This window comes from Neophocaena asiaeorientalis, unplaced genomic scaffold (assembly GCF_003031525.2).
Source record: "Neophocaena asiaeorientalis asiaeorientalis breed wild unplaced genomic scaffold, Neophocaena_asiaeorientalis_V1.1 scaffold30, whole genome shotgun sequence".
NCBI classification, from domain to species: domain Eukaryota; kingdom Metazoa; phylum Chordata; class Mammalia; order Artiodactyla; family Phocoenidae; genus Neophocaena; species Neophocaena asiaeorientalis.
The window spans coordinates 10,869,384-10,886,889 of NW_020174923.1; the positions used below are offsets into that span (position 1 = coordinate 10,869,384).

At 53.2% G+C, this 17,506-nt stretch overlaps 1 protein-coding gene across 1 annotated transcript; it reads right to left on the bottom strand.

The window, feature by feature from the left end:
- Positions 1–7,755: 7,755 nt before the first annotated feature.
- On the bottom strand, positions 7,756–17,500 carry NPTX1 (neuronal pentraxin 1). The gene is made up of 5 exons (XM_024761230.1): positions 17,022–17,500; positions 16,525–16,732; positions 14,151–14,395; positions 12,755–12,934; positions 7,756–11,968 (listed from the first exon to the last, which is right to left on the bottom strand). Exons 1-5 carry the CDS (start codon positions 17,463–17,465, stop codon positions 11,747–11,749), a joined length of 1,299 nt encoding a protein of 432 aa, XP_024616998.1. The 5' UTR covers positions 17,466–17,500; the 3' UTR covers positions 7,756–11,746.
- Between the last annotated feature and the right edge of the window lie 6 nt (positions 17,501–17,506).

Sequence of the window (17,506 nt, forward strand, 5' to 3'; positions counted from 1 at the left end):
CTCCGCGGCATGTGGGATCTTCCCGGACCGGGGCACGAACCCGCGTCCCCTGCATCGGCAGGCGGACTCCCAACCGCTGCGCCACCAGGGAAGCCCTCTCTCTCTCTTTTTAAAAAAATTATATATTTATTTATTTGGCTGCACCAGGTCTTAGTTGCGGCATGTGGAATCTTTTAGTTGTGGTATGCAGGATCTTTAGTTGCGGCATGTGGGCTTTTAGTTGCAGTATGTGGGATCCAGTTCCCTGACCAGGGATTGAACCTGGGCCCCCTCCACTGGGAGCATGGAGTCTTAGCCACTGGACCACCAGGGAAGTCCCTAGTTTGTTCTCTATATTTGTGAGTCTGCTTCTTTTTTGTTATATTCACTAGTTTATTGTATTTTTTAGATTCCACATATAAGTGATATCATAGAGTATTTGTCTTTCTCACTTCACTTGGCATAATGCCCTCCAGGTCCACCCATGTTGTTGCAAATGGCAAAATTTAATTCTTTTTTTATGGCTGAGTAGTATACATATACATTTATATACATGCCACATCTACTTTATCCATTCATCTGTTGATAGACACTTAGGTTACTTCCATGTCTTGTCTTGGCAATTATATATAATGCTGCTATGAACATTGGGGTGTACATATCTTTTCGAATTAGTGTTTTTGGGGTTTTTTGGATATATACCAGGAGTGGAATTGCTGGGTCTTATGGTAGTTCTATTTTTAGTTTTTTGAGAGACCTCCATACTGTTTTCCGCAGTGGCTGCACTAATTTACTTTCCTACCAACAGTGTATGAGGGTTCCCTTTTCTCCACATCTCGTCAACATTTGTTATTTGTGTCTTTTTTGATGACAGCCATTCTGACAGGTGTGAGATGATATCTCATTGCAGTTTTGATTTGCATTTCCCTGATGATTAGCACTGTTGAACATCTTGTCATGTGTCTGTTGGCCATCTGCATGTGCTCTTTGGAAAAATGTCTATTTGGGTCTTCTGCCCTTTTTTTTTCGTCACACGGCATGTGGGATCTTAGTTCCCCAACCAAGGATCAAACCCATGCCCCCTGCAGTGGAAGTGCAGAGTCTTAACCACTGGACCACTAGGGAAGTCCCTTCTGCCCATTTTTCATTCAGGTTGTTTGTGTTTTTGATGTTGAGTTGTATAAGTTGTCTGTATACTTTGGATATTAACCTCTTATTGGTCATACCATTTGCAAATAATTTCTCCCCTTCAGTAGATTGTCTTTTCATTTTGTTGATGATTTCCTTTGCTGTGCAAATGCTTTTAAGTTAAATTATGTCCCATTTGTTTATTTTTGCCTTTATTGCCTTTGCCTTAGGAGACAGATCCAAAAAAATATTGCTACAATTTAGGTCAAAGTATGTTCTGCCTATGTTTTCCTCTAGGAGTTTTATGGTTTCTGGTCTTACATTTAGGTCTGTAATACATTTTGAGTTTATTTTTGTATATGGTGTTAGAGAATGTTCTAATTTTATTCTTTTACATGTAGCTGTCCAGTTTTCCCAGCACCACTTATTGAAGAGACTGTCTTTTCTCCATTGTATGTTCCTGTCTCCTTTGTCATAGATTAATTGACCATAAGTGTTTATTTCTGGGCTTTCTATCCTGTTCCATTGATTTGTATGGCTGTTTTTGTGCCAGTACCATTCTGTTTTGATTACTGTAGCTTTGTAGTATAATCTGAAGTCAGGGAGTGTAATTCCTCCATCTCTGTTCTTCTTTCTCAAGATTGTTTTGGTTATTTAGGATCTTTTGTGTTACCATACAAATTTTAAAATTGTTTTTTCTAGTTCTGTGAAAAATGCCATTGGTAACTTGATGGCGATTGCATTGAATCTGTAGATTGCCTTGGGTAGTATGATCATTTTAACAATATTGATCCTTCCAATCCAAGAACACGGTATATCTTTCCATCTGGTTGTGTTGTTTTCAGTTTCTTTCATCAGTGTCTTATAGTTTTCTGAGTACAGGTCTTTTACCTCCTTAGGTAAGTTTACTCCTAGCTATCTTATACTTTTTTTTTGTTTGTTTATTTTTGGCTGCGTTTGGTCTTCATTCCTGTGTGCAGGCGTTCTCTAGTTGCGTCAAGCGGGGGCTACTCTTCATTGTGGTGCGCGGGCTTCTCATCGCAGTGTCTTGTCTTGTTGCAGAGCATGGGCTCTAGGCACATGGCCTTCAGCAGTTGTGGCACAAGGGCTCAGTAGTTGTGGCTCACAGGCTCTAAAGCGCAGGCTCAGTAGTTGTGGCACACAGGCTTAGTTGCTCCACAGCATGTGGGGTCTTCCCAGACCAGGGATCGAACCCATGTCCCCTGCATTGGCAGGCAGATTCTTAACCACTGCGCCACCAGGGAAGTCCCCTAGGTATCTTATTCTTTTTGATGCAATGGTAAATGAAATTGTTTTCTTAATTTCTTTTTCTAATAGTTCATTGTTAGTGTATACAAATGCAACAGATTTCTGTATATAAATTTTGTATTCTACTATTTTACCGTATTCATTGATGAGCTCTAGTAGTTTTCTAGTGTCATCTTTAGGATTTTCTATATGTAGTATCATGTCGTCTGCAAACAGTGACAGTTTTACTTCTTCCTTTCCAATTTGGACCCCTTTTATTTCTTTTTCTTCTCTGATTGCTGTGGCTAGGACTTCCAATGCTATGTTGAATAAAAATGATGAGAGGGAATTCCCTGGCAGTCCAGTGGTTAGAGATCTGTGCTTTCACTGCTGAGGGCCCAGCTTCAATCCCTGGTCAAGGAACTAAGATCCCATAAGCCACATGGCTTGCCCCCCACCCCCCCCAAAAAAAGTGATGAGAGTGGGCATCCTTGTCTTGTTCCTGATCTTAGAGGAAATGCTTTCAACTTTTCACTGTTGAGTATGATGTTGGCTGTGGGTTTGTCATACATGGCCTTTATTATGTTGAGGTATGTTCCCTCTATGCCCACTTTCTGGAGTTTTTTTTTTTAATCATAAATACGTGTTGCATTTTGTCAGAAAGCTTTTTCTGCATCTATCTAGATGATCATATGGTTTGTATTCTTCAATTTGTTAATGTGGTGTATCATATTGATTGATTTGCTGATATTGAAAAATCTTGCATCCCTGGGATAAATCCCACTTGGTCATGGTGTAAGATCCTTATAATGTATTGTTGGATTTGGTTTGCTAATACTTTGTTGAGAGTTTTTACATCTATGTTCACCAGTAATATTGGCCTGTAGTTTTCTTTTTTTGTGATATATTTGTCTGTTATTTGGTATTAGGGTGATGCTGGCCTCATAGAATGAGTTCAGAAGTGTTTTTTCCTTTGCAATTTTTTGGAATAATTTGAGAAGGATAGGTGTTAACCCTGGGTTTAGTGCCTGCGTACTAGTGATCAGAGCCAGGTCCCGGAGTCTAGTTGCTCGGCTCAGGGATCCCAGAGCTGGTGTCACATCACTGTTGGGGTGTGGGAGGGCGGTTCTTGAAACAGTTGGGTACAGGGTCCAGGCTGTTCTGAAGCTTGTGTTGGCCTGATAGTGGGCAGGACTGGGACCCAGCTGGTTCCAGGGCAAGGTCTAGCCTGCTGGTGGGCAGGCTGTATCCATAGGCTGTGGGATTGTGGTTTTCTTGTGTCTGGTGCCTGCCCACTGGTGGGTGGGGCTGGGTCCTGGGCCCTCTGGTGGGCAGGGCAGTGTCTGGGGTGGCTGTGGGCTCAAGGGGTCTTTAGGCAGCTTGTCTGCTGATGGGTGGGGCTGTGTCAGTTAGTTGCTTGGCCTGAGGCATCTCAGCACTGGTGCCTACAGGTTGTTAGGTAGCGCCAGGTCTCGGCCTTGATGAGCTAGAGGGAGGATCCCACACAATGGTGCCTACCAGCACCAGTGTCCACGCGGTAGAAGGAGCTCCCAAGAATGGCTCTCACCAGAGTCTATGTCCCCAGGGTGAGCCACCCCTCGACCCTCACCTCTCCAAGAGACTCTCCAAGACTAGCAGGTCTGGCCCAGGCTCCTATCAAATTACTGCTTCTTCCCTGGGTCCTGGAGCATGTGAGATTTTGTGCGCACCGTTTAAGAGTGAAGTCTCTTTCCCCCCCAGTCCTATGGGACTCCTGAAATTAAGACCTGCTGGCTTTCAAAGCCAATGGTTCTGGGGGCTCATCTTCCTGGTGCAGGACGTCCAGGCTGGGGAGCCTGAAGTGGGGCTCAGACCTCTCACTCCGATCGGAGAACCTCTGCAACATAATTATTCTCCGGTTTGTGGGTTGCCCACCCAGGGTTATGAGACTTGACTTTATTGAGCGTCTGCCTCTCCTACCCATCTCGTTGAGGTTCCTTCTTTATGTCTTTATTTGTAGAAGATCTTTTCTGGTAGGTCTTTTTCATTGATGATTGTTCTGCAAATAGTTGTGATTTTGATGTGCTTGTAAGAGGTGAGCTCAGGGTCCTTCTACTCCGCCATCTTGGCTGATCTCCTGTGAGTACGTTTTTCTAAAGGGTCAGTTGTGGTTCTTCATTTCCTTAATATACTTCTCTGCCCCTGTCCCCAAAGGGAGACTGATGAGTCCAGGTCATGACAGTGGGCTCAGGGCCTGTGGACCCCACCCCAAGTACCTACATGCACCCTGATTTATATGGTAGCTAAGAGATTCTGGGGAGAAAATGTGACCCAGGTCCACCAACAGTGATCAGAAATATGAACTCATGTAGCCTGAACAGGGACCCTGAGAGGGCAGTTAACATTGAGAAGTCTGGTGAGGGCAGATCCCATGGCTGCTGGACTGCTCGTGGGGCAGGTGGCAGAGGAGTCCTGTGTGAGCAAGGGTCTAGGAGCAGGTAGGTCAGACGTCCTGCACAGAGGGCCCTGCTGGTCCCCACGGATTGGGGAGGTTGCCTCCTAGGCTCGAGGGAGAGCCCAAAGGGACTGCAGAGACCAGCTGGTCTCACCCTGTCTTCCTATGCTGGGGAAAACCATGGCCCTAAAGACCACTGTCCACTTCCTTGAGTGACCATGTGAGTCTCAGGAAATGCAAGTGTGCTTCATGGGGAAACCAAGAAATGAAAGGATTTTCAGTTTTTAAGGATCAGACTGTTAGAAACAATTTATTGAATGTCAGGAGAGGAGGGAGGCTCTGCTCCCGTGGGGAGGGGCATCTCGGGAACCTGAGGCCACAGGGACTGACCACGTGCATCACACGTGGGTGCGTGAGAACCTGAGGGGTCAAGGATGACAGAGCAGCAAAGTGCGAGGGAAGAGCAGGTCTGGCCAGAGATTCACGGGCTCAGATTTGGACTAGGTCCTCTGTGAGGAGGTGGCCTGCCAGCTGCGGACCCCTGCAGATGAACTCGGAACCTGATAGCTAGTGTGGAAAGGCAGGGGCTTTGCAGTCTGATTGCCCGCCCTGCCACTCATGAGCTCAGCAGGTCACCCGGCCTCCCCACCAGCTCCTCATCTGCAAAATCAGTGTTATCATCAGGGTGGCCATTGGGATGACGTGAGATGAAGCGTAGGAGTGGGTTAAGCACAGAGCATGATGCACAGTGTGGATGTCAGTGGCCCCTGGAGGGTAGCAGCACTGCTGGGGCACCTCCAGAAGTGGACTGTGGAGAGTCGTGAGGGTCTGGGCCCCTGGCAAAGCTAGCCGATGGGCCTGAGCCCAGGTGGGCACCACCGGCTGTGAATGGGAAAGAATCTCCTAGTGGGGGACGGGGGAGGCAGTTCTGCTAAGGCCAAGGCAGCAGTGCTGGCTGACTCCATCCCAGGGACGGCCCCTCGTTGGCCGGGCTGAGCATTCCAGCCTCTTCCGAAGGGCATCTGGTTCCTGCAAAGAAGCCAAGCCCTGAGCTCAGAACCACAGGCCTTTCAAAGAATTCCAGAACCTTTGTAACTTCCCCCCAGCCGCCACTTTTATTCTCTCCCATCTCCTCATTGCAGCAAGTAGTTAACTTCCCAGAGCCCATGTGGCTTTGTGCTCCTTGGGGGTCTGCAGAGAGGGGGCTGCTGCGGACAGGCCCACTCGTTGGGAGCACAAGCCCCAGCTTCCCGGAGCAAGGATGGGGGTGGGGTGATACATTCCCCGGACGCTCCAGGGGTTGGTCTACACTCCTATGCTGCTCCCTGGGGGGCTTCTGGGGTGGGAGGAGTGTGACCGCAGGGCAGGTCAGCCAGGTGCTGCAGGAGAGACATGAAGGCTGAGACCCAGGGGCCATGGGGGCTGTCTCCCTGTGTGCAGACAGGTGGGTGGACGCTGCAGCTCGGTATAAGGAACTGGGCGCTACAGAAAAGAAACAGAAAAGGTAGAAAAGAAAAAAAGGAAACTCCCAGCTGGAGCTGTCTGAAAATGGGGCAGACTCTCTATGAATAGTGAGTTCCCCGTCACTGGAAATGTGCAAGCTGAGAACATTTTCGTACACCTGATGGGCCGTTGGAGTCAATGGCTTTGGAGACACTCTCCAGCTTTGAAATCCCGAGCCTGTGTCCCTCTGCCCCAGGCTCCCACGCAAGCGAGCTCAGCAGCAAGGCCTGACTGCCTCCCTGCGAGCTGCTGTTCTCAGCTCCATGGCCCCTAAAGTCAGTCACTGACGTACCAATATCAGGTGTGAGAGGTGGAGAAAGTAACTTGTTTCTGATGAGAGTTAAAATACCCAAGTTTTTGAATGAGCACTTCCATAGAAATTAGAAATGTAAGAGTGATGTTAGTAAAGGCATAACTATGCACTTGCTTGAGTGGGAGGCAAAGAGGTGGTGTGTTGGCTGAAGCTGCTGAGATTGGGTACAACCCTTGCCCTGACCACACGTGTGCAGCCTGGAGGTGGATACCACCCGCCAAGGGCAACTCTGGAGAAAACAGATCCAGGGTCTTCAACCTGGCCGGGGCTTCTCTCTCCCAACTGGGGCTCCTCCTGCAGGGGCAATAGGGTGAGTGGCCACCTGCTCTGAGGCCAAATCCCCTCCCTCTGTACCACCCCAGGCAATGGACGGCTCAGTTACACCCCACCAAACCCCAGGTCCTGAGTCCTGGCCAAGTCCCCTCTGCTAACCCAGTGTGCATGTGTGTTGGGGCATGGGGGAGACCCACCAACCAGGCAGGCTACTTTGGCCCCTGGTCATTAATTTTGTCCCCTGGAAGGGAACAGTTCCAAAGCTCTTTGTTCATCCAGAGTCTAGCTTGGTCCACCAGGGGCCAGGGAAGTAAGTTCTTCTCAGTGCCCAGGGCTCCCGCGTCACCCATCTTTTTGTTATGTGAATCTAGAGATGCTGTCTTGCTTGAGAGCAGGAAAGCAGCCTGGGAACCCCAGAAGAGGAGAGGTAGCCAGGTGTTGGCCAAGGATGGGTCAGCAGGGATGTGGCAAAGGAGAGCAGAGCAGGGCTGTTTGGGGAGGACAAGCCCAGGCCACCTGGGACCTGTTCCCAGGTGTGCTGTGGGCAGTGCATTCACTCAGTAGGGAGCAGGGCTGCAGGCGAGGTAAGGAACGGGCAGTTACTCTGCACCCCAAGCCCCAGTGTGGCGTCCACACTTTGGGAAATCACTTCACCTCTCTCTGCCTTGGTACTCTGCCTTGGTATTGGCTATTGGGCAGGCCCCCTCCCCACCTCTGATGTCCAGTGTCACCAGATGACTGCGGGATTTTCAAGGGGCACAGGGCAATAGGCAGGCATGCATCCCCTGGGAGGACCCCTGAGGTCATCCAGCAGGTTGAGGTGACATTTGCAAGCTTGAGGAAAGAAGAGACATTCCAAGGAGACCACAGTCTTTCTTCACTCTTTACTGTGTAAAAATAAACTCAACAATTCATGTCATTTCAGCAAGAAAATGAAGAAAAAGAAAAAAGCAAGAATACCAGTAGAAATAGTGCATTTCCAGAACTGCTTATGGGAGGTGGCAGGTCCCATGGTTTTGACCCATTAGATACCCAAAAGGCTGCGGATCATATGAAAAATGTACAGCTTTGGTTAGCAAATAATGAAAAAGTAAGATACATCAATTCTGTTTCCTATTATACAGTATATACAATATAACAATATCAACCATAGGGGGTTTGCTTTGTTGTCGTTGATTTTTTTGTTTTTTTTTTTGGCAAATAAGACAAAATTGGGACTTTAAGTATTTGGGCTTTTTTTCTCCTCATTGACTTGTTCCCCTTCAACAAATGGCACTTAAGTCCACTGTGCATGGAAGTGATACATTTCCCGTCATTAGCTGAATAAATTTACACACTGTGTTTTAAGAGATGAAACCATGACTGCTTTAAGCCACATTTTGGTTGCCATAAGGTTACAAAGGATACTATCCTCTTAATGTTTACAATTCGGAACCCTAGTTTCTTCTATCAGGGTTGGAACTGACCATCAAGTCCTCAACTCATTCCACTTAACAAGTCAGCTTGAGACAGAGGGGCCACCATAAATGGCCAGTGTGCATCCCATCCCCGACACATCTTTGAGAACAGGTGGCCCCTCTTTGGAGCACATTGGAATGACTGTGACCTTCATGCCAGCCTCTTCCCTCCCCTTCACTCCCCACAAGACACCCCCTTGGTCTCAGGTCCCAGGGCTGGTGACAAAGTGATCTTTGCAGTCTTAGAAAATAAAACTGTGAATCTACAAAAGGAACAGAAAGCATACAAAATGTATCTCTTTCTTCCAAAATAACATGCTTTCAGTTCTACGTTTTTGGCGGAGCCTGAAAGTATTTTCAAGGGAAATATAGGTTGAGTTAATTTATAGGTTTGTCCTTTTCTTTCATAAAAATACTCTTGTTTGGTAATAAACTTTTTCGTCTAGAGTAAGAGAAATAATACTGTTATCAAAAGCAAGAAAGGCTTACGATTCAAGTGGGCTCTAATCTCCCGAGGGCCCGGAGAGCCTCTGTCAGCAGCTCTCCCACCTCGGACACCCAGGGAGCTGTGGGACACCAGCTCGGTGAAAGCAAACACTGTCTCGACAGTGCTTTTTTATCTTCTTCTTTTATAAAATGGCTTACCTGAGATAGGCATGTATTATTTCAGTGCAAGAGGGAACATCAGTCAGATTAAGGGGTAGATGGAAACTATGTGGATTAGATTTGTGGCTGTGTAATTGGCCTTCCTCCGGGCTGGCAAAGTGCCAAGTGTTACCACAGTAAGGGAGTCCGGGGCTTGGCACAGGCTCCAGCTGGGGAGGGCAGAGGGAGTTAAACATCAGCTTCCATCCCTGGCACCGCAGGTGTGTCAGGGGAGGGGCGAGGAGGGTGAACAGGTCGGGAGGCTGAAGGGACACAGGGGTAAGCATCTGGGGTGTGCTCTGCCCCTCTCTACTTAGGGCAGAGGATGGCTTGTGGTCCTGAAAGGACAGCTCCCACTGCGCCCACTGGGACAGGAGGTGGTCCCGGGTCTGGTAGATCCATAGATCGGCAGAGGCTGGTGGGAGGTGCTGATGGGAGAGCACCTAGCACACTCTGGGCCTTGCCTACAGCTCTGAGATGGCTGAAGTGAGGGGTGGGGCCGATCTGGTCTAGAGGGGGATACTAAGCTCTCACTCTTGCCCAACCACAAGCATTGTTAGGCTTGTTCTCAACCTACATGTTAAAAATACTTCTTGGTGTGTTTGGGGAGTGGGGAGGGGGAGAGGGAATCGATCTCTCCCTTGACCTCCTCCGACACCCTTGGCTTGCTTACCCAGCCATTTTTAGTAGCTACATGGATGGTCACAGAACAATGGGTGGCACTGGGCACACAACACAGAACCAGAGAAGTTCATGCAGGCAGGGGAACACACACCAGACTGAGGAAGCAAGGGACATGCCACCCCAAGGAACATGCAAACAGAGAAGATCCCTTCAGATCCACAGATGCCACAGCCCGATGGGCTCTGACAAAGCACAGCGGTCTCAGAAAAAGCCACCGTTGAACCACAACACGCAGCCTGGCGCCTGGACCTCACCCTCGGCACTAGAGTGATGCATTGCAGCATGGCGGCTGGGTACCGTGCAGACACCTACGCGGACACCAACACAGACACACACAGATGCACTAGGTTTCCGACACAACACGGACCTGCGTTTAAGGAGACAGGTGCCCTGGAAGGAACAGAAGACAGAAACACCTGCTCCTCCTGAAGAAATGTCTGCAGCTGTAGATGAGCCAGGCAGTGCAGTAAAATTTCTAGAAAGACTTGCCAGCCTTTTGCTGATTAGACTCCTGGTGACAGAGTCCAGGTTGCCCTCAGGGTGTGCGACCCCCAGATGGTGCAACAAAGCAGGGAGCTCACCCTCCCCTGGGTGTGATCCGTCTGAGTTCTATTCTGCTCGCTCTCATTCAACACACACACACACACACACACACACACACACACACACACTTTTCTCCCCTCCTTGGAAGGTCTAGAAGGAGGCGCACACGTTAGTTTTTCATGGAGGGAAAGAAATGTCAAAGCTTCTGGACACTGGCTGGGTCTCAGTGTCACCAGCTGGTGACAGGTTGGGGGCTACATAGGACTTGCGCTCTGTAAGATGGGGGAGTGGATTTCAGGCCCCGGCCTAGCCATGCGTGGCTCCCCAGAAGAGGTCTCCGGAGGCCCTGCCCCCTTGGAGGGCTCGCCTCGGCCCGGGTGAAGAATATGGCTGTCAGAGTTACCACGGACCTGGCCCGTCGACTGGCTGGGTTCAAGTTCCAGTGGCCCTGTGTGGCTGGGTCGTAATCAGAGTGCGGGTTTCCTGGTCTAAAAGGTCTGCTCTCAAGCTGATGCACCGAAGCCTCTGGTCTCCCACTGCCAGAGGTCAAGGGGAGGAGACCAGGGGTCCTGGCTTCCTGGGCTGTGGATGGGATGTTCCTCTCTTCGGGGCACTAGCTGGCAGCTGAAGGGGAGTCTGAGGACGTGGGAAGGCTGAGGGCCACAGACGGTATCCTGGGCCAGAGCTGGCCAAGCTGGGTATGCAGGCTGGTCTCCCAGGCCCAGGGCTGCCCTCAGATGCCAAGAGCAGGACGCTGGCCAGGCACTGGGGGTTGGGGGAGGGACTGCCCAGATCCCGAGGCTGGTCCCTCCTCCTCTGCCCCTGCCCAGCACGTGGTGCCATCACAGGACACTGTCTGCCTTCAACCCTTCAGAGAGAATTCCTTCTATGACAAAATACAAATTCTCCATGGAGAGGCCCCCAGCCTTTAACAAACTGCTAAAAGATATTTATTTTATCAATATAGAGATGTGTCGCTCTGAAAAACGTTTACAAACAAAGACGAATGCATTGCAGAAGAGGCACCGGCCCCAAGGCGCACGGGCGGACACCAAAGTTGGCAATGCAGATATTAGACCAGTCATGAGATTTCCCAAAGCCACAGAGAAAGAAGAAATGAAATACCTCATTTTAAAAGAGAAGGCCTCCCCAGAGAGACAGACCCTTGTAGACACACAAACACACAGACACACACACACAGACACACACACACACACACAGGTCCTCTCACCTACGTGTGCATTTTTCAAAATGTTGCAGCTGCCGGCTTTACTGGTGAACAGGGCATGCCTGAGAAACAGTGCGGGCTCCTAGAGAGAAGTGGGGACACCTCGGGGACGCATGGGAGCCGGGCCTGCTTCACGTGCACGAGGACGAAACCAGGCTGTGTGCGTGTGCGCATGTGCGAGGGCGATGGCCTTGAGTCATTCCTGGGGGAAAGGGAGAGAAGAAGAGACGACGGATCATCACCGCACAAGCAGGGGGGAAGCGGGAGGGCTGGGGACCTGGGGACCAGGAGGCTCAGCCCGGCCCTGGGCCTCAGTTGATCTGGCGACAGGCTTCGAACGTCCACTTGGTGGCTCCGCCGTAGATCTCGATGTGGGACTCAGACCAGGCAATGACGTTGCCGGAAAGGGCCTTGGTGCTGCAGGTGGCCAGGTTGTACACCTCCCCCGGGGTCAGCTTGCGGTCCCAGATGTTGAAATGGGCCAGCTCGCCCACGAACGCTTGGGTGGCATCAAACCCACCACCCAGAGTGTCCTTCAGAGAAAAGCAGAGGATGAGGGTGGAGGGGGTCATAGCAGTGGGGGCCTATCAGGAGGGCATCCCTAGGGGGAAAGGCTCTCACATCTACCTCTGGTCCATTTGTCTCCCTGTGTCTGGTCTTCAGCTATCCATCAGTCCCTCCCCTGTGGGGAGCTCAGGAGAAGGAGTGATGCTGGCCTCCTCTGCCCTGGATGCAGAGCTTCTCCTGGGGGCACCTGAGAGCTGCCCAGTGAGGGAGGGTGTCAGCCAGGTCCATGGACAACTGTGGGAGCAGTGCCTGGGGGGCCTCCCCTACACTCCCTGCCTCTAGTCAAGAAACTCAGATGTCGCTCTTTAACAGCAGTAGCGGCCCAATGAGAATGGAAGCCCTGGGGCTCTCCTGCCTGCCTTTCCCTCCTGGGTGCCCAATGGGAGACAAACCACTTCCAGGAAATAAATTATGCATCACTAAATGCACATTTGGTCTTCCGGCGCCAAAGAGCGTTGCTGCAGTTGTTGAGAAAGTTGTGGAGAGCCTTGAGGCCAGAGCCCGCTCCTGCTTGCCTTTCCTGAAAGTGCCCACTCAGAGCAGGGACTCTGCCCAAACTGCTGCATCGCTTGCTTCCCTCAGCTACTTCTAGGGGACACCACTCGCCTCTCCAGCTCCCGCCCACTTTGCTCCCTGCTGCCTCTCTGCCCTCTCTCCCAACACCCTCATTCTCCTTTCTCCTGCCTAGTCTCTGGTTCTGGGGCTCCTCCCCCTGCAGCTGCCCCCCCTTTCCCTGCCCCCATGGCCTGTACCTGCTCCTGGCCCAGCACCAGCACGCCCTGTGGCTTGATAGGGTGATAGGGCGCCAAGTTCTCGCCGTTGCCTCCCTGGGTGCCATCCTGGTAGGCTTCCCAGACCCCGTCCCGAGTGGTCCAGGTGATGCAGATGTGGTGCCACTTGCCATCATTGATTACAAAGGGCAGCTTAGCCACCTGGGAAGGAGAACAACATACAGGACATTATGGGAACAGGGGTACAATCAGAATCAATTATCATCACTAGTTAGTAGTTCAACCGATATTCATAGGCATTTACAATAAATATCAAGAGCTGTTACTGAGTTCTTGCAGCACCTGCCCCTCTGGACTGTCAGGCCCATCCATTGATGGAGCACAAAATCACAAAGGAAATGGGAAGATTTGTCAAGTGGGCTCCTAAGATCGATCTGCATATGCATGCAATCTCCTCCCTCTTGGCTAGTCTATGAAACAGGCCCTCTGATGGAGGAGGGCCACCCCTGGGGGCTGAGTTCACTGCTGCTTTCTGAGCCTCTCCTCTCTTCCAACACTCCATCTCTAACTGCCAGATCTCTGGGTCTACAACCCACCCAGCCTTTTTGCAGAGACTCTGAAAGATGCCAGGGGAGATGGCACCATGCCTTTTAATGCTCGGACCAGCCTCTCACCTGGAATTTCACTCACGCTCTTAACATTTCAGGCAGGGAGCCTGCCTCAGCCAACGAAAGAACCCTCACACCCTTTTAACTTGGGGGAAATGGGGCCCCAGAAAGGCACAGCCCTTTCTAGGCAAGGCATCAAGAGCAAGGGCTTGGAATCTAATTCCCAGCCTAGGTTTTAGACGTTTACTACCAAAGCTGGCATAGAGATGAGGGAGTTTGGGAGTTGGCAGCTATTCCCACAGCTAACGGAGGGCCAAGATGGAGACGGGTTCCCTGGAGGGAAAGTTTGCCCTCTCCCAAGGACTCACCCAGATCTGGCCTCCTCCCAGGGGTAGGGGGCTAGGCAGGATTGATTTGGACTCTCTAGAAGCATCTTTACCCGCCCCCCCCCCGCAGCATCTATGGTCTCCCAAATATGGGGGAGCAAAGTCAGCTCCAAGGCCAGCTGGGGGAGGAGGAGTCTGTCAGATGGATTGTCCCCCTGGATTATCCTCCTCCACCACCAGCCAGGAGGCCTCTGTCTGGGAGGCCTGTTCATGGAGCACGGCAAGGGCACCCCTGCCCACTTCTCCCAGGCCTCACCCTGCACCTCCCTCAGCCCTGCCTGGCAGGCTCTCCTCTTGGGGCCACAGTAGCATCTGAGGCTGTATATCTCATGCTACCGAGACCTGTCCCGGCAGCTGGCACAGACTGGGGCCCTGGGGGCCTCGCCCTGCTGCTCTGCAAGTCCAGAGGGGTGGGGACTCTACCTTGTCGTTGATGAGGATCTCCATGGGGTTGTTGCCCCACTCAATGAGGACCAGCTCGTTGGCCTGGCCGGGCACAGCATAGGAGAAGGGCGTGCCCACCCCTGGCGCTGCGCTGGACTTGAGCCACATGCACACCGTGAAGGCGTACATCTCCGGCAGGCTCTTCTTCACCTTGGCATACATGTAGTTGGTCCGCAGGGGGAATGTGAGCTGGAACTTGTCTCCGGGGCGGTTGTCCTTCTGACCTGGGTAAGACGGGACACAGTCCAGATACCTGCACCTTGACGAAGCGCCTGTCCCTGACTAAAGCAGGCTTGCCAATGCCCCTGCCCCCAACCAGGCTTGGTGATGCAGACAAAACAGACTCCTCTCTGTTCTGTAGATGCTGAAAAGGAGGCTCGGAGAGGTCAAGTGCTTTGCCCCAGGGCACAGGGCCAGGACGAAAGAGCTGACCCAAGGTCTCTGCTCCCCGTCCGGCTCCCATAAGGTGGCTCCCACACGGTGACCCCTGTGGAGAGGCTGGGATGGGGGTGTGGGGAGCCGCCCGCACACTCTGGGCTCTGAGCATCTGCACCTGGGCTGGGCAGTGGGCATGGGTAGGGAGTGGGTCAGTGCACACCCTGTAAAGCAACGCTCGAAGGTGTCACCACAGAGCAAGGAGGTCTCCTCCCGGCCAGTCAAGAGGCTATTAGCTCCCGTCAGAGCAGCCCCTCCAGGAGCCCAACCTGATTCCAGGATGCTGACTGCTGACGGTGCAGGCCCCCCCGTGCCCGTCACACTTCCCGTGAGGCCAGGACACACTGCAGCCCCTGGTCACTCATCTGACCCAGCCGATTTGCCCCGAGGACTCAGGCTGTTTCCAGAATCCCATCCATCCCACAGGAGGAAGAGTTGTACCCCCCGAGGCTCTTCTAGCAACTCTGTCTGGGCCCCTGCAGAGAGGGCAGGACAGCAGGGAGCCGGGAGGTGGCCCTAAAGCCAGGTTCCCCTAAGGTGACCTCTCTGAGGATGATGCCAGTCATTCTCAGGGCGAGCTTCCTGTGCGTTTCCTGAAAAATCCGGCTCCTGGTCCCATACCCTCCCTTTATACACGGCCACCAGCTCCCCGGGGGCCTGCTGGCAATGTCTCCAGGGAATGCTTTTCTGCCCTCTCCCAACCTACACACACACTGTGGCTGTGGCCCTGGGCATGGTGTGACTGATTCCAGGCAAAACATTCCAATCCAGCAGTGGGCATGGGCACCAGGCCCAGAGCCAGGAACACACACCCACCAGCTCCAGGGTGTACACTGGGTGCTGCCAGGGAGCCCAGCACTAAACCGGCCCCTCCAGGCCAAGAATTATTTCTAGAAGGCGTCCTGCCGGGCCAGCAACCCCACGCCCTTCCTCTAAGCCAGGTGTCGGGGAACAGAGCAGGGCGGGCCCTCAGTGTTCCCCTTCCATTTCAGGCTGGCGGCCCCCTGCCCTTGGAGCACATCTGGTCCCTCGTCTCTCCGGGGGGTGTTCTTCATTTCCCCAATCTCCCCTTTCTCCCCACCCCCCTTCCCCGATCTGTTTTTCAGTTACATAACGTGCCTTAAGATGGCACTGTTTAAATCCATCCGGCACCCTTTGCAGTCCGAGAAGGGTCACGTGGCCCTGCTTCGAGCCCCGAGTCTCACCCCCCCACACACTTTTACAACCTTGTTTGATTTCTGCGACTTCAAGGCTGAGCCTCACGAGCTCATCCGTGGGCCTCGGGTGAGATTGGGGCTGGCTGGAGTTGGCAACTCGGGAACCGCGGGGCTGCATGCAAGATGCCTGGGCTTGGGTCACTCAGAAGAGAAAACCTCTGGGGTGTGCTCAGGGTGGAGGGGAGGACCCGGAAATCCCCAGAGGATGCCAGGGGCACCAAGGAGCTGGGAGGAAACCTGCTCAGGGCCCAAATGTGCCATGGACCACGAGGGCCCAGCCCCAGCCCATGCCCTGCTCTCTGCTGTGGATGGAGACTGGCTAGAGCCAGGTTTTCCTAGCCAGGGAGGACTTGAGCCAGCCAAAGCTATAGTGCAAAGTTGCTGAAGATTAAACAAATCAGACTTGGAAAAATCCTGTGAGTGTGTGAGTGTGTGAGTGTGGCGGGGGAGGGGGGAGGGAACCCCAGGCAATCCCTTCCTCACTCTGCTTCCTGAGATGTCCCAAGCCCAGGGCACCCCAGTCCTGCCAGGAACACCAACTGGAGAACCTGGGGCAGGGATGGGTCTAGAGGGGTGGAGGAGCTGAGGGCTTTTACACTCCCAGCCTGAGCTATGCAGGAAGCCAGGACCAGAGGCAGGGTCCCACTGGTCCAGGGAGCTGAGACAGGATGCATGACCCCCCAGCCCCCCATGACCATTACCTTTCTCGAGCTCGCTGATCCGCTGGTGCAGGGAAGTCAGGGCACTCTCGATCTTGACTCTTTCTTCGGTGTCATTTCTGGGGCCCCCCTTGCCCTCCTCCAGAGTGTTCACCCGAGACAGCACCTGCCTCTCCAGGTCATCGATCTTGCTCTGCAGCAGATCCTTGAGGCTGTTGGTCTGGCTGGAGGAATTGAGCCGGCTGTACTGCTGCGAGGGTGCAAGGGTGGGAGGGGGGGGAAACCATATCGTTACGCGTGGAGCAGGGGCCGTGCCGGGAGGCCGGTGGCGCGGTCCCCTCAGGGCGACTGCGGGGGCAGCCTGGCGGGGAGCTCGGGAGAGTGGCCGTCCGCGGGGCCCCGCACGCTTGGGGAGGGCCCAGCCAGGCATCGGCACCCGGCCGAGGCCGGGGTTGGGGATGTCGGGCCGGGTCGGGAATGGAGGTGGGGGAGGGCAGAGGGGCGCGCGAGCCAGAGGGGAAACAGCGGCGCGCGCGGACCTCGAGGTTCTCCAGGCGGGTTTTGAGCGACTGCAAAGTTTGCCCGAGTTGGCTGAGCGTCTCGGCGGCCGGCGTCCGAGACAGGTCGCCCATGGTGTTCTTGCCCGAGCCGGGCTGCTTGCGGCCGCCGCCCGTCCGCGCCTCGCCGGCGCTCGCGTCCAGCGTGCTCTGGCTCTCGCAGCGGCCCAGCTTGGTGGTCAGCTCGCGGATGGTCTCCTTCTGGCTCAGGATGGTCTCCTTCTGCTGCAGCACGGTCTCGCGGAGCTGCAGCACGTTGCTCCGGAGCTCCTCGGCGCCGCCGGCGGCCACGGACGCGGCGCACATGTCGGCGTCCACCGGCACCGAGGTGCAGATGAAGCGCGTTGGCCCCAAATCCTGGGCCCCGCTGCCCAGGAGGCAGAGGGCGAGCAGCGCACAGGTGCGCGCGGCGCGGCCGGCCAGCATGGCTGCGGGCGCTGGGACGCGGCGCTCCGGGCCGGGCTCGG

Bases quoted from the DNA above. Each gene is read 5' to 3' on its own strand.
- NPTX1 (XM_024761230.1), bottom strand. From the start codon at position 17,465: ATGCTGGCCGGCCGCGCCGCGCGCACCTGTGCGCTGCTCGCCCTCTGC. The intron at 14,396-16,524 runs GTAATGGTCATG...CGTCTTACCCAG, and splicing joins GATCAGCGAGCTCGAGAAAG to GTCAGAAGGACAACCGCCCC. The intron at 11,969-12,754 runs GTACAGGCCATG...TTTTCTCTGAAG, and splicing joins TGGTGCTGGGCCAGGAGCAG to GACACTCTGGGTGGTGGGTT.